Here is a 15,685-nt window from a genome sequence, read left to right on the forward strand (position 1 = left end):
AAAATCTGAATAGCTAATGATTAATGAGAAACTTCCTGAATTTTATAACTGTACTGTAATTTATGGCAAAGAAAGCCCTTGTTCTTAAGAAATACAAGCTGAAGTACTTAGAGGTAAAGGGGCATGATGCCTGCAACTGTATCTCCAATGGCTCTGGGGGGAAAAACACGTATTTACGGAGAGAGCGATACAGCACATGTGACAAAACTTGAGTCACAACTGGTCATTCTAGATAAAGGACATGGGCGTTCTTAGCGCTGCTCTTGCGGTTTTTGAACTATTTCAAAATAGGAGGTTTTTTTAAGCAGGGAAATGTGATTATTTTTAAAAAATAAAGTACGGACACCATAGCAAGCAACATCTGGAGTGGAATGAGGATGGAGGCCTCAGACGATGCCGACCTACCAGTCGCCACCAATCCTGCACAGCCCCGTAAAAGGGTTTCTGTAAATATAGAGAGGCCACCCATAGGCAGCTGCTGCAAACTGCATGTAGTGATGGCAGTTTTCTAATTCTGCATCCAAATCAGCTTCCTGTAAGAGAAGAAAAAAAGCTTTTTGTTTAGGGGAACCCATTAAGGAGAGGATCAACACACTATGATCTTTTTTTTTTTTAACTTAATTTTCATTTTATGTTGGCGTATAGTTGGTTTACAATGTTGTGTTAGTTTCAGGTGTACAGCAAAGTGATTCAGTTATACATATACCTGTATCTATTCCTTTTCAGATTCTTTTCCCATATAGGTTATTACAAGACATTGAGTTCCCTGTGCTACAAAGTAGGTCCTTGTGGATTATCTATTTGATAAATAGTAGAACACACTATGATCTTAAACCTGAACTCAAATTCCTGATTCTTCCCTTTCTTTCTTCAGGGAATAGACCTCTCGGAGGACTTCCACTGGGAAAACTGGTCCTTAAATACAGACAGATGAACCCCTCATTTTAGGAGAATGCAGAAGTTAGCAGCAAAAATCCCTAATGACTTTTCTGACTCCTGGTGAAATAAGCCCGTGACTTCCTGCTGGATGCAGGTGCAGACGCCACTGCAACAAATGGGCTGCTGGGAACTAGGTGCAGAGATAGACACACAATCTACATGCAATTTTCTCTTTCAAAAGCACAGAAGTTGTGGCAGGAAAGCAATCATCAAGCAAAGTTGAACTGTATCTGTTCCCCAGACCCAGAGAAGAGAGCAAACACACTCTGGGAGAGCCAGGTCCCACCCCAGAGGGAATTTTCGATATGCAGACAACAGCCAACTTTCTAAAAGAGAATCTCAGGGAAAAAAAAAAAAAAAAAAATACAATGGCTGGTGAACGGGCCAGGAATGGGCTCCCTCTACCTGGACTCCAGGTGATGAGGAGATGCCTCACCTGACAGGTGACAAACCACAACTAGCAAAAGCCACAAATCAGATTCCAATCAACTGCTCCTGAAACTGTTGCTTTTTTTTTTTTTTTTAATTTACAAGTAGGTGTGAATGTCAAAACTGTACAACCCAACACAGACGTGGGCTTACCTGGGAGGGCCCTGGGGAATGGCTGACCACCTGGTCAGGCTCCTGGTTGTTCCTGATGTTGTCCTGTTGCTGACGGAGAAGAGCGAGCCCTGCTGCAATGTCGCTGGGCACCAGGTCCGTGTCCTGGGTGGGAAACCACAGCAGCTTATCATAAACCTAGCGGGAACAGCCCACGAGCTCCCGAGGGTCCAGTTCTACGCAGTTCACATGCACACACATGCACATACACATACAGTTACGTGTGAAAAGGTGTTTTTAAAAATATTTTCCTTTCAGGACTCCTGCATGTGAGCTTCGTGTCTCTTACTATCCTGCCCTCACACAAACCTGCTCGAGAACATAAATATTTTACTGATCTCTGTTCTCAGATTTCACGTCAAGTGAGTCAGCTATTTTTCATCTACTTCACGTCGCCTGTAAAGTGGGTGAGTAAATGGGTAAATTCGCCCTCTTTGGAGTAACGTCTGATTTTGGCCCAGGTTTACACTCTCACTGCTCGAGATGCTGAGAAGGTTTTGTTGAAAGAGTCCATGGCAGAGATGTATGAGACTGGACTTACACTCACTGGGCTGAACGAGCCTCAGAAAGACCCTCAAACTAGGAAAGCAACAGAGTGAGTGTCCAGAGCCTGACCTGACCCTCTCCTTCACGAGGGACACGGAGCAGATGGGAGTCCACAAGAAACCAGGTACTGGCCACTCGGCCACTTGAGCCATCGGTTCTGCCCACGATGCAGTTAAGACGTCCTCTAAGAATAGCCAGATTCTCTTCCTCCTTCTTTCAACAATCTTAAGACCAGGCTGAAGTGCTCCTTTGAAATTATTTAGGGGGACACACTTCTCTCATCCCTATGTGGAGGCTGCTGGTTACGGAGCCAGCCTTGAACAGGGCAGGCCTGGACACCACAGAGAGGTGAGAAAAAGACTGGCAGGCGTGCACGACGTCAAGAGAACTCCTCTCTCTTACTTGGTTGCAGTACTGAACATAATGCCAGTTTATCAGAGATTATAAGAGAAATTGGATGTGAAAGAAAAACAAATGTTTCCAAATCACTGAAGAAACTGCTCTAGAACTGTGACACCCTTCTGCATTGCAACTGTCTTTAAAAAGAGAATCATCTATCATTTCTATCATGCCATAAAGTTGTAAGAAACCAGGGTCTGATACTACCTCGGAGGCATGACACTGCCGGGACCTGCCATCTGCTGAGAACCAGCTGGACAAAGAATGGAGGAAAAGACTGGTAAATGATTCTCAAAATGTACAGGTTCCACTACTTAGTTCCTTAAGAACTATTTCAAAATCTTAACTGTGTAACAGATGGGTGTCAACACAAGGATGTGCCGACCAGGGCGTGGGGTCTGTGAGCACGATGTGAGCACAGGGCCCCGGGTCCCTGCTCCCTGGAGCTCTCGGGCGCTCACCCCAGGGCACACCTCCACCCGCCGCACCCACAGAGGACTCACTCTCAGGAGGTGTTTTATGTCAACAGGGAGACAGGTTCAAAATGCAGAGAACTCATCTTCCCAAAAGAAGTGTTTACTTAAACAGAAGAAAGAGACCAGAGCAGACCCCGTCGGCTTACTGAAAAGTAGGTTGAGAAAAGCTCTGCCGTACTCGAAAAAGCAACTCGAGTATGGTCGTCTTTGCCGATGCAGCAACACAGGAACTTGATTCTCGTTTCCCACACGCTTGTAGCTGCCGTCTTGAGGCCATTAAGTAACTGGCTGGACTCATGACTATCCAGGTGATGGGGGCCTGCAGGGGGATACGGAGCCATCTTCCCCCCCAGCGGGTCAAAGACGATGACAATGATGACCACGGTGGAGGCGATGATGATCCAGCTGCGACACAGAGAGAGGAAAAGGCTTGGGGGCTGCAGTCCTGAAGTGACCCATGGGGTCACTCTCTGCATCTGTACAACTTGTGCCCCTTGTTACTAGGGAAGATGGGGATCTCCCAGAACCTGGCAGAGGCGGGCAACTTGTTTCTTCTAGAAAGTTCCTTATGAGCCCATGGCCAACCCAGGCCCGGCAAAGATCAGAGCCCCAAAAGCCACAAAAGGAAAAGGGAACTGTCTGGTGGGCAGAGCCTCGGCCTGGGCACGGAAGTCCCTGACCTTGACCCAGGCCTACTCCCCAGGGTCTCGGGGTTCCCCTCAGTAAAACCAAAGGAGGCTTCCTGTGCCACGGGAGACCCTCACAGGTCTTTCATTCACACGTTTCAATATTGCTAGGTTGTCCACCATGCTCAAGGCGCCCTGGGTCCGTGAGCACGTGTGCTCCTGGAAGGTGGCCCAGGAAGGGCCGCCACGGCCTCTACCGAGAGGCTCAGCAGGGCGGCGGGAGTCTCCATCCCCTTATTTACAGCATGAGGGGATGTGACTAGATCATCTGTAAGATTTTTAGTCTGGAAAGGGCATAAACCTTATTCCAGCAGATTATTTCCTGCAGCCATTCCAGACACTATATTTCTTCACGTCCTACTTTTAGTTTTTGCCCTATTTTGGTCTTCAGGTCTCTTCCTTCTTGTAAGGGAAGGGAGGGAATGCAGAAAAATGAGAACCGGTAAGAAAGGAAACTACATCAATAAATGCATAATGGGAGATGAACTATTCCTCATGTATGAACAAGTCCCTCTGCATTTTTATGGTTTACTCAAAAAGATCCCTTTCTAACTATATTAGGAAGCCTGCATGACACTGGGCCACCTCAGTTACTCAGAAGGTATTTGTTTACCTCCATCTCGAGTGCATTTTGGACAAGAAATTGCAGAAGACTGGAGACCTCACCTGACCGCGACAGTCGCAATGATGCCATTCCCCACCGTCCTGTCACACTGAACACCGTCCTCTATCCAGGCGGCCCCCAGGGACGCCCAGACCATCTCTGGCAGAAAGAGTGCCAGGCGCACGTAGAGCAGCTTAGACATGGATTTCCGTGGTCCAGGATTACAAATGGTCCCTGAAACACAGAAAATGTTCAAACTGGTCACTTGCCCCCTCAGAGATGAGTAGTTGCCCTTCCACAAAAAAACAGCTGTCACAGCACACGTACGTGTCCCATAGGCACAGCCGCCATCTGACTTTTCTGCCTGTAATTGGGCATCAATGCCTAAGTTTGAGAGCAACAGACAAAGCAAGGGATGGGAAACATGACAAAAAGCCTCAGATTCATTTCTTAGACTTACCAGCGTTTAAAAACACTTCTGGGTTCTAACTAGAGTGACAATAAAATCATTGTCCAAATTGGGATACTTCTGAGAGCAAAGGGAGGCTCTATTAATAATGCTGGGACAACCAACATAAAACAGAACTGTCACAAGCAAACAGTCACCCGGGTTCTCACAGCCAGGAAAATCCAGGCACCACCTGAAGCAGCACGGGCCCATTCTTCTTCAATCCTCCCAGTGACTGTGACACAGTCATCACCCCATTTTACAAATGAGGCAGCTGAGGCTCAGAGAGCTTAGTAACCACTTTCCAAACCATAATCCAGATTCGCATGCTGCAGGCTCTCTGCCTCACCAATGCTCCGTGGTCCTCACTTTTGGGAAGCGAACAATTCTGATGTGTGAGACCACTTGCGGAAGCCCACCATTTAGACACAACATTTAAAACTGAGTTTGGGGCTTCCCTAGTGACGCAGTGGTTAAGAATCCGCCTGCCAATACAGGGGACACGGGTTCGAGCCCTGGCCCGGGAAGATCCCACATGCCGCGGAGCAACTAAGCCCGTGCAGTACAACTACTGAGCCTGCGCTCTAGAGCCTGAGAACCACAACTACTGAGCCCACGTGCCACAACTACTGAAGCCCGCATGCCACACCTACTGAAGCCCACGCACCTAGAGCCCGTGCTCTGCAACAAGAGAAGCCACCGCAATGAGAAGCCTAAGCACCGCAACGAAGAGTAGCCCCCGCTCGCCGCAACTAGAGAAAGCCCGCGCGCAGCAACGAAGACACAACGCAGCCAAAAATAAAAACAAACAAATAAATTTATAAAAATAAATAAATAAATAAAACTGTAAAACAAATCCAAGTATCATTAGAGGCCTGTGTACTTTAATTCTGGATGTAAATCAACTCTCTCCCTTTGGGAAAAAGTTGTGATAAACACCAATTTAAGCAACATAAAAATGCCACATGATTAAAACAAAAACAGTGACTGAAAAAAAATCTAAGATCTAAAAAATAATTTGATAAGGAAATAGCTTTTAAATTCCAAAAGCTACCTTCCATTAGAATGAATTACTTAGAGTCACATTTTAAAATATTAGACACTATCAGGCCTTATTTTTGGCACAAATACAAAATGGTCTACGATAACTGAAACAGCACTCTCTCTCTCTCCGAGGGACGAGTGCAGGTATGTAAAAATCAGTCCTGTATCTGGAGTGTATTATTATATAACAACAGGCAACCAGCAGAGAGAAACAGGAAACAGCACCTGCTCACCCCTACCTCCTGGAGGGCTAGGATTCCAAACAAGATGCTGCTGCAGCAGGGAGGCTCCAGCCCGGGACACTGCCCGGATGAAACAAATTCAGAAGCAAGGAAGCAGGAGACGGAGTTCTGGTGAAGGGTCCAGAAAAGACATGAGATACTGAAAAAGTCTCCTTTTTATGCTTATGCTTGCCTAGAAAAGCGTTTTTATTTTACTCAGACCTTTATTTTCTCCTCGAGGTAAAGAGGTGCAGCGAGCATCACAAAGCTGACGCCCCAGAATGAATGAGCATGGCTACGTCCCCGACCGTAATATCCCTGACGCTGTCTCAGGAAGTAACCCTGTTGCCCTTCACTTGGCTGAGCCACTGACAGGAGAGCCACACAAGGAAGGCCTGTGTCACAGAATCTTGGGACTTGACACCTCTAGCCACTGCAGTGACTTTCTCCGGCACGAGAGGAGCTCTTGAGACACAAACGCCGAGGCGATGCAAGATGTCCCAGAATCCAACCAAACACAGCGAAGGGCAGACCCTGGAAGTTGAAGGCGTTCTCTCAAAACACAATAGTCACGAGGGTGGATCTTCCCTAATTAAACCTCCCACATGGTCAAAACAGTAGGATTTCATCAGGGAGGTTCTCAAATCAAAACTAGAAACTACCACGGTATCAAGATTCTACAGTGAAGACCAAAAAAGAGGTAAATACACAAGCATCAGTTTTCTGGATAAAGATGACTGAATTCTCTTTGTTCCAAATGCACCCTTACAATGTGTGCTGTTTTGTTTAGAGGTGTATCAGCCAAAAGCTCCATAAACAGGGCCTTTCCGTTCAAATGACAGATTAATTATCGAGATGACTTACGAAACAGAAGGGGTGATGGGAGTTATCCATGTATCAGTAATAAAGTTTACCAAGGGGTTCATGGTTATTAAAAGATGTACCTAAAGTTTATAACTTGTAAAAAACTCTGATTCTGTGCAGGCAATGCAGGTAAAGGGTGAAAAGTTCAAAGCACTCAAGTAGGTGTAAAGTAAATATTAAGCCTCCCTCCCACCGCTGAATCCCAGCCCTCGGCCACCTTCCCTCAAAGTAAACTAGTCACTCGTGTACCCCCCCAGAGACTCCACACATAAACCAAACAGGTAGGTTTATCCCTTCACAAAAAAGTAACAAACTAGATACAGTGTCCTGTACCTTAGCATATTGGAAATCACTCCTTGTCCATTCACAAAGCATTTCACATTCTTTTTAACAGGTGCACAGGAGACCATCATATGAACGAGCGACACTTAAACTGGCGGCCTATTGACAGGCACCGAGTTTGTTCCAATCTTTCATGCCTACAAGCAACACTGTGGCAAACTTCAAGTATTTTGCACACATGCAAATATATAGAGAAAAAACCGACTGATACCCATATGTACACAACACACACAGCCAAATTAGGCTTCCAAGAGATTCAACAAATCTACATGCCCACCAACAAAATGAGCTGCCTGAGCAGAAGGGAGGTTCTGGGGAAGGCGTTCCCTGCTCCAGGAAAGACCCAGAAGCAACCGTCTCACAACTGCACAGATTCACCAACCCAATGTATCATCTTGATGAATTTTCCTTATTGTGATTGAGGCTGAATTTTTTTTATATACGTAAAAATCTCTTTTACTTATTTTATTGTTCACCATATTTGCCCATTTTTGCGCTGCCTATTGGTCTTTTTCTTATTTATCGTAGAGCCCTTCTATATTAAGGAGATTGGCTCTAAGTCTCATCTGTTACAATATTTTTTCCCATTTGCCTTTTTTTTCTTTGAAAAAATAAGAGAAAAACTTTATTTCAAACAGGTTCAGTGGTATGCATGCTACAGCAAAGGCTGGTTGTAACAGCAGTTTCATTTCAAACCTGAATTGATGCACAAATGCGACACTGTTAAGCAAGGATCAATTACTGCTAAAATGTGGATTAAATCCACCAATATGCCAATTCCGACATTTATTATAGATTCTATTATTTATTTTAGTAGTAGAGGTTAATTTTCATCAGAAGAAAATGAAAACAACCTTATGGCTTCTACTAAGGTAATGAGCTGTATCCCCAGTACTGCTTTGAAATTATACCCCTAGGTTGTTAAAAGAGAAATTCTGACTTCATCCAAAGGTATTACTTAACTGATAATCTTCAGTCATCATCTACTGTTGGCTTGATGGTTATTCCTCTTCTTATTTGACCCTAACCATCATCTGTCTTTTTTTTTTAACTTTATGGTATTCTTCACTGAAATTTACATAATATTTAAAATAAAGCATATGATGTTATTGATTTGTAACAAATTGGCAATTAAACTAACATGTTTTTATAAAATACTGTCTTCAGTTGTGGTATCTTTCTCAAACTCAAACTGGTTTAAAAACAAACAGGGTGCTTCCCTGGTGGTGCAGTGGTTAAGAATCCGCCTGCCAATGCAGGGGACACGGGTTCGAGCCCTGGTCCAGGAAGATCCCACATGCCGCGGAGCAACTAAGCCCGTGCGCCACAACTACTGAGCCTGCGCTCCAGAGCCTGCCAGCCACAACTACTGAGCCCATGTGCCACAACTACTGAAGCCCATGTGCCTAGAGCCTGTGCTCTGCAACAAGAGAAGCCACAACAATGAGAAGCCAAGAGTAGCCCCCGCTCGCCACAACTAGAGAAAGCCCGCACGCAGCAACGAAGACCCAACACAGCCAAAAATAAGTAAATAAAATAAATAAATTAAAAAAAATAAAAACAAGCAGGATCTGTCTTGACTCAAGGGACTGGAAATGCAGGGCCAGGACTGGCACCAGGGTGTCCTCTGCTTCTCAGCCCTGCCCTCCTCTGTATTCAGCTCCTCCTGGGCTGTGAGTGGAGGAGACTCAGCAGGAATTCAGCAGCTCACTCATGCACAGTGCCATCCAGAAGGAAAACCATATGCTGCTTCTGGATCTTTCCCAGAGGAGCAGGGAAGGACTTCCCTGGAACTTCCCAGGAAACTCCCTGAATTTCACTGGCCCGAATCAGGGCACATGTCCAGGCCTGAACCAACCACCCATCCTGCGCCGGGCAGAGGGCCGGTTTCTGACACATCCACTTGCTATGTGAGGGGTCGGGGGAAGTCCTGTCTGGAGGAGGCTGCTGCATAAGCAACCCACCCAGAACACCCCTCAAAACCGAGAGATGTTTGCCGAACTCTGACGTGTGACGGTGCCTGCGAGGAGAAGCCTGAGGCATGCGGCCATCCATCCACCGCAGGGGTGTGACTGTGCCCTGACACCACCAAAAATATCTGAAGAAAAACATTTAAGGAAAAAAAGGCTTATACTTAACCCACTATTACAGTTGTAAACCTGGTGTGCTAAACAGAATGTGATGTGAACAGACAGGGAAACTAAATTAGATACCCTGTACCTGAAATGACACCATCTTTCAGAAAATCTGAGCTCAATAAGAATCTCACAGTGCTAAATGCTCATCGTACACATTTCAGCTCCTTCCTTTCCTTCAGCATCAGCACCAATGACAATCCAGACTTGGGGTCCGACAAAGACCACAGAATTGGGACCGTCTTTGATCCAGACCCCATGCATTCATGTTTTCAGAGGTAAACTAAAATATCCAGAGCTCTATGTACTACGTTACTGCAGTACGTGGGCATGTGCCATGCTTCTTGGTCATCCAAATCCTAAGGTCTTTTTCTCATGAAACACTTTGCCACTAACATTTCTCTCTGTATTTCTCCCCACGAACTACCATCTATTAAGTTTCAGTCTATTGTTCCACCCTGTCGAGATCTTGATTCCATCACCCAGGGTATCAGCTACTTACTCTCTCCCAGTTTTATCATCATCATCTACAATCTGTAAGCCTCCCTCCTACACCGATTCAAGCAGTGATAAAACACGTTGGATGGTAGCGTGCCATGCAGCCCTGCCTTTGACAGATGAGTTTTCATTTACTGATGCATTTCTTTATCAGCCACAAGAGTGCTCAGCTCAACCTACAAACCACAGTAATCGACAGGGAAGGTTTCCAACATTTTCAGACATTCTCAGCTAAGCGACTGTCTGCAGAAAATGGTAACATATAGAAAAAAATTATCAAGAAGAGATATAACTCTTACAACTCATTAATAAACGACAAAGAACCCAATTTAAAATTGGGCAAAGAATCTGAATAGACATTTCTTTAAAAATAATATAAAAATGGCCACTGAGCATATGAAAAGATGCTCAATATCATTAGTCATCAAGAAAATGCATATCAAAACCACAATGAGATAGCATTTCATATCTACCAGGATGGCTATGATCAAAAAGTCAGATAATAAATGTTGGCGAGGATGTGGAGAAACTGGAACCCTTATAAAGTGCTGGTGGGAAAGAAAAATGGTGCAACTGCTTGGAAAATAGTCTGGCAGTTCCTCAGGAAGTTAAACAGATTTACCAGGTGATCTAGCACTACCACCCCTAGGTACATATCCAAGAGAAATAAAAACATAAGGGTAGGGGCTTCCCTGGTGGTGCAGTGGTTGAGAGTCTGCCTGCTAATGCAGGAGACACGGGTTCGAGCCCTGGTCTGGGAGGATCCCACATGCCGCGGAGCAACTGGGCCCGTGAGCCACAACTGCTGAGCCTGCGCGTCTGGAGCCTGTGCCCCGCAACGGGAGGGGCCGCGATAGTGAGAGGCCCGCACACCGCGATGAAGAGTGGCCCCCGCTTGCCGCAATTGGAGAAAGCCCTCGCACAAAACGAAGACCCAACACAGCTAAAAATAAATAAATAAATAAAGTAGCTATTAATTAAAAAAAAATAATAATAAGGGTATGTAAAACATGTATGCAAATGTTGAAAGCAGCATTATCTGTAACAGCCAAAAAGTGGAAACAACCCAAATGTCCACCAACTGACGAATGGATAAGTAAACTGTGGTATATACGTTCAGTGCAATACTATTCAGTCATAAAAAGGAATGAAGTTCTGATACATGCTCTAACACGGATGAACCTTGAAAACGTTACCCCAAGTTTAAGAAGCCAGACCGAAAGGCCACATCGTGGATGAGTCCACCTATATGACGTCCAGAACAGGCAAATCTACAGACAGGAAGTAGAGTAGTGGATACCTAGGGCTGAGGGAGTTGGGGAGAAATGAGGAGTAATTGCTAGTGGGTACAGGAATTCTTTTTGGGGTGATGAAATGTTCTGAAATTGATTGCGGGGAGGGTTGCACGACTCTCTGAATATACGAAAAATCACTGAATTGTACACTTAAATGGATGAATAGTATGGTACGTGAATTATATCTCAAAAAAGCTATTAAAAAAGAAGAGGTGTTGGGAATTCCCTGGTGGTCCAGTGATTAGGACTCCCCCACTGCAGGGGGCCCGGGTTCCATCCCTGGTCTGGGAACTAAGATCCTGCAGGCTGCGCAGCCAAAAAGAAGAAGAAGAAGAAGAAGAGGTGTCAAACAGAAAAGACTAGTGTTTACCTTTCATGCTGACACACACGATGGCTGACACGGTGCCTATGATAACTGCCAGGAGAATGATGAGCACGATCAGGTAACTGCTGAGCAGGACGCCACCAGGACAGTCCAGCTTCCCTCTGTGCATGAGGTACAGCGTCAGGATGCCGATCCACCTGCCGAGACACAGGTAGCGTCAGAAATGGAATCCAAGGAGCCGCTTTGAAAAACACAATGGAAGGAAGTAAATGGAGTTAATACTTTCCAAAACAAGGCAAGGTTCACTTTGGAACTGAATCTTCCTCAATAAAATATTTACTAAGTCAACTAAAGAGTATGGCTTTCTTTTTTATTTTTAATGAGTTTTATACTTTCTATGCTTACATCGTTTTTATTCTGTGCCTGTTGTAATACATTTAAAGCCATAAGCAAGCAAATATAATGTGAACTGCTGGAAAGCAGCCCCATCATGACTCCAAGATATGCACCTGGTAAACAAAGTATATGCTTGTTCACTCATCAGCAAGAGAATTTTTGCTTCTGTGGATTAACAAGAAACTGACAAACACACATCGTAATCTGCTGGGTGTAGTACAAAAACAAGGGGATGGAAAGCAAGCTATGGAAAGATGTTCTGTGGTGAACACTGATCAACTTGAAAGGACAAGGTTTGCGGACTCATAAGTATATTTTGTAATTCAGGACACAAAAATGAAAGGCAGCACCAAACAATGCAACGTGATAGTGATTCTTCACTAGAGTTATTTCAAAATCCGGCAGGGAACCATTTGGCAAGAACGCGGTATTAGAGATACAAGGCCAGAAGAGGAACTGGACTAGATAACTTTTTATGCTTTTATCAGTTTTGTGATATTAAATTCTTGTCTAGAAATAATAACGTGAAATGATCTCAGAAAGACTGGCCCTAAAAACTATGAAACAACTAAGAAGCAGCTCATAATTTCATGTTCTTAAATTCCTCTCCTCTTAAGAATCTACTTTTTAATAACGATGATATTACTCTTCGCTCAGACCTTCTGGGACTGACTTTCAGGCACCCAATTCCACTTCCCACGGATTCCACATTTTGAAAGACTAGAGAGAAAATGCCAGTCGTGTGTGCTAGTCAGGGGATTCAGCCACAACCGGCTCAGGAACGGCACGAACGGTATTGTTGCCATTCCTGCGTTTGGCAGACAAGATGCAGTGCATTTCCATGCAGAACGCTGGAGTGATGCTGATGGCTGTTCCCGGCTCGAGGCAGGAGGTCCCGAGGCCACGGCGTTGGGCGGCAGCGCAGTCCCGGCGGCTCCCAGGCCCGGGTCTCGGCGCCCCGGAAGGGTGCCCGTGCCCTGCAGCGCCGACGTCCCGCCGGCGGGCCCACCCCATGACGCCGGGCACGGCGCACCCGCTCTGGACCGCCGTGTGCCGTCTGTAAATGCGGAGAGCAGCGGCACCCACCTCCTCGGGCGGCGGAGAGGACCAGGTACGAGAACGCAGGGCAGGCGACACCGTCCCTGCCCTCGGCCGCCTCGGCCCCGCTCCCTCCTCCGCCCCGGCCGCCCGCTGCCCGCAGAGCCCGCCCTCACCACAGCACTCGCACGAACAGCTCGAAGACCCCCGGGAAGACCAAGTCGTCGCTGGCGATGGCCCAGCGCCGGCCGAACAGCACCATCCCCGGCATGGCGAAGAACCCGCCGCCCGGGCTCGGGCCGGCTCGCCGCGAGCGAGCTGCCTCTCGGAGCCCAGCGCCCTCCGGTCTCCACCGCCGAACCGCGACTCCGCGCAGGCGCACGCGGGGGCGGGTGTGGTGGGGGGGCGGGGGTGGGGAGAGAGAGCGAGAGGCCGAGACCGGCGCACGCGCACTGGGCCCCACGCAGCGGCCGCTGGGCCTCTGCGCCTGCGCAGATGCGCTGACCCGGAAGACACAGGTGGGCTTCCTAGGGTCTTCGCAGGTGTGAAGTCTGTTCTGCTATTTTCTTTTTGTAGATAAGGACTCTTCCTGACCCGAAGGGTTAGCTAGCCCAGAGACCCCCAGCAGTCAGTGGCGGATCTGGAGTTCATACCCAGGTCTGTGGGGCTACAAGCCTGTGACGAAGTTGCCACCAGCCCCGCCCGATCCTGGGGTCAGGAGTGCTTCTTTAGGACCATTCCCTGGTTCAGGGCCTGAAGCCACACGGCAGCTTTGTGCTGGGGAGTGGGGAATAGCCTGATCTGCCCTCCTTCCTCCCGAGCAGGTCATAGGTTCTGACCACTTCTCAGGCCCACCACTCCCCTCCACCCTCGCCCAAGCCCTCTTCATCATGTACCTAACCCGGTCTTCCCACTGCTCTCCCCGACTCTGCCACCCCACCTACGGTGCATTCTCCCTACAGCAGCTGGGGTGACCTTGTTGAACCGTCAAACCAGGCCCATCAGCTTAGGATCTTGCAAGGCTGCACTCCAAACCCTTAGAGAAGCTTTTCCCTGGTAGTCACACAGCGCAAGTCTGTAAATGCGTGATTATCTGCCTTCCCGGGTTAGGGTTACTACTTTCTCCCTCCTTCACTCCACTGCCTGCCACCTTTTTTTCCCCTGAAATACATCAAGCTTTTTCTTGCCCCAAGGTTTTCAAAGTCTCCGTGTCCTCTGCCAGGGACGCTCCTCCTGCAGGTATTTCCCTGTCACTCTCTCACTTCATTCAGCCCTCAGCTCGAGTGTCACTGCCTCAAGAGCCTTCCCTGGCCACTTTATCTAAAACAGCCCACCCATCGGTTCCCGTTCCTTTGCCCAGCTTTAGTTTCCTTCACAGCACTTAATCACTCCCTGACATTGTATCACATGTGTTACCTCTCTCCTCCCACCTTGAGTGTGTAAGTTGCCTGAGCTTGGAAACCTTGTCCATCTTGTTCACTGCAATGCACATAATAGAGCACATTAAATGCACTTATTAAATACTTCATTAATGAACAAACAAACATTAAATGTCAAATTTTTCCAAGTCTGAAGAACCTTCAGGGGTCTTCTAAAGGGCAGAATTTCATAGTTAAAAATAATAATGAAACTGTATTGACGGTTGTGAAAATGATACAGGGAATTGTGAACAAGGAAGTCATGAGATTTTTATAGAAAAAGAGAATCATCCAATCATTCATAAAATAAATATTTATGGGGCACTTGGTGTGGCCAGAAGTGACTTAATCAGAGAGGTCAGGGAAGACTTCCCTGAAGAAGATATTAAAATGAGATCTGGAGGAAGAGTAGCAATTAAGGTGAAAAAGGGTGATTCAGAAGTTAGAACGTTGTGCCTGTGATCACATACATTCTTTTTTTTTTTTCCAGTTTAAATAAAAGAGGAAATTTATTAGAAGAATACAGTTTCTTGCAGGGACTCCAACAGCAGAAATGGGTTAAGAGCTAGAAGGAAGCCTTTCTGCAGGACAGGTCATGTTGTAACCACAAACGTTTACTTCTGGGTTTTGCAAGAACATGAATAGGATATCTTAGAGGTCAGTCCTCCCTGTATAGTGCATAAGGCACTTGAATGTGGCTTCATTTCTGCTGGCTTTTTGATCCTTATATTCCTTTATGCTGGCTTCAAACGTGTCAAGCACATGTTGGCAGATGTCTGTCATGAGCTCAGTCAGGCCTCTCCGAAAGGGCTCAGCAGCTGGAAGGGCACCTCGAGTCTGTATGTGCAAACTAATTTTGCTCTCTGAAGGATGGGTTGTAGTGTAACCACAAAATTCCACTTCCGGGTTCTTCATGATCAGGTAACGAAGAGAATTTCCCAGGGTATGGTCCTCCTCGTGCAATACAGATGTCACACAGTGTCTATCTGTCCCAGGTGCCTGGACCATTTCCAGGGCTGTCTTCCTCTCGTCTTCAGCCATTGGGGTCTTCAATCCAGATATTTTTCTCTACAGCTCCTGGTCCTCTTCCATGGCGGGGGCGGGTTCTGGGATCCTCAGGTGGTGCTGGAGGGCCAGAGTTTCTGCCACATGCCTCTTAAGCGTGCAGGCGCAGCAGGAAGGAAGGAAGGACTGACACATATTTTCTTAAATGTAACAGTTTCCTTTTGAAGACAGGATTTGTAAGGTTTAGCAATAAGATGCTTCCACATAAACTTTTGTTAGTAAAGGTAAAGAAGATACTGTGAACTTAATGTTACAAATGTTAACAAACCATGAAACTATATAACTTCAAAAAGATGGTAAACAAGGCTTCCCTGGTGGCCCAGTGGTTAAGAATCCGCCCGCCAAT

The 15,685-nt window shown here is 46.5% G+C and overlaps 1 protein-coding gene and 1 pseudogene across 4 annotated transcripts in view; both read right to left on the reverse strand.

Annotated features, from left to right (window-relative positions):
• Positions 1-13,205, reverse strand: part of DAGLB (diacylglycerol lipase beta) — a 32,517-nt gene extending 19,312 nt beyond the window's left edge. For 3 of the 4 annotated variants that reach the window (XM_061209004.1, XM_061209003.1, XM_061209005.1), the window contains exons 1-6: positions 13,033-13,205; positions 11,468-11,619; positions 4,313-4,484; positions 3,107-3,365; positions 1,522-1,644; positions 406-533 (exon numbers count right to left, since the gene is read on the reverse strand). In XM_061209004.1, the coding sequence (XP_061064987.1) occupies positions 406-533; positions 1,522-1,644; positions 3,107-3,365; positions 4,313-4,484; positions 11,468-11,619; positions 13,033-13,127 (929 nt within the window). In that variant the 5' untranslated portion in view covers positions 13,128-13,205. The remainder of the gene's footprint in view (positions 1-405; positions 534-1,521; positions 1,645-3,106; positions 3,366-4,312; positions 4,485-11,467; positions 11,620-13,032) is intronic. The other variant, XM_061209006.1, reaches the window with a different exon arrangement.
• Positions 13,206-14,895: 1,690 nt separating this feature from the next.
• On the reverse strand, positions 14,896-15,366 carry LOC133104025 (DNA-directed RNA polymerases I and III subunit RPAC2-like; annotated as a pseudogene).
• Positions 15,367-15,685: the final 319 nt, after the last annotated feature.

This window comes from Eubalaena glacialis, chromosome 13, assembly GCF_028564815.1.
Source record: "Eubalaena glacialis isolate mEubGla1 chromosome 13, mEubGla1.1.hap2.+ XY, whole genome shotgun sequence".
In the NCBI taxonomy this organism is placed as follows: Eukaryota; Metazoa; Chordata; class Mammalia; order Artiodactyla; family Balaenidae; genus Eubalaena; species Eubalaena glacialis.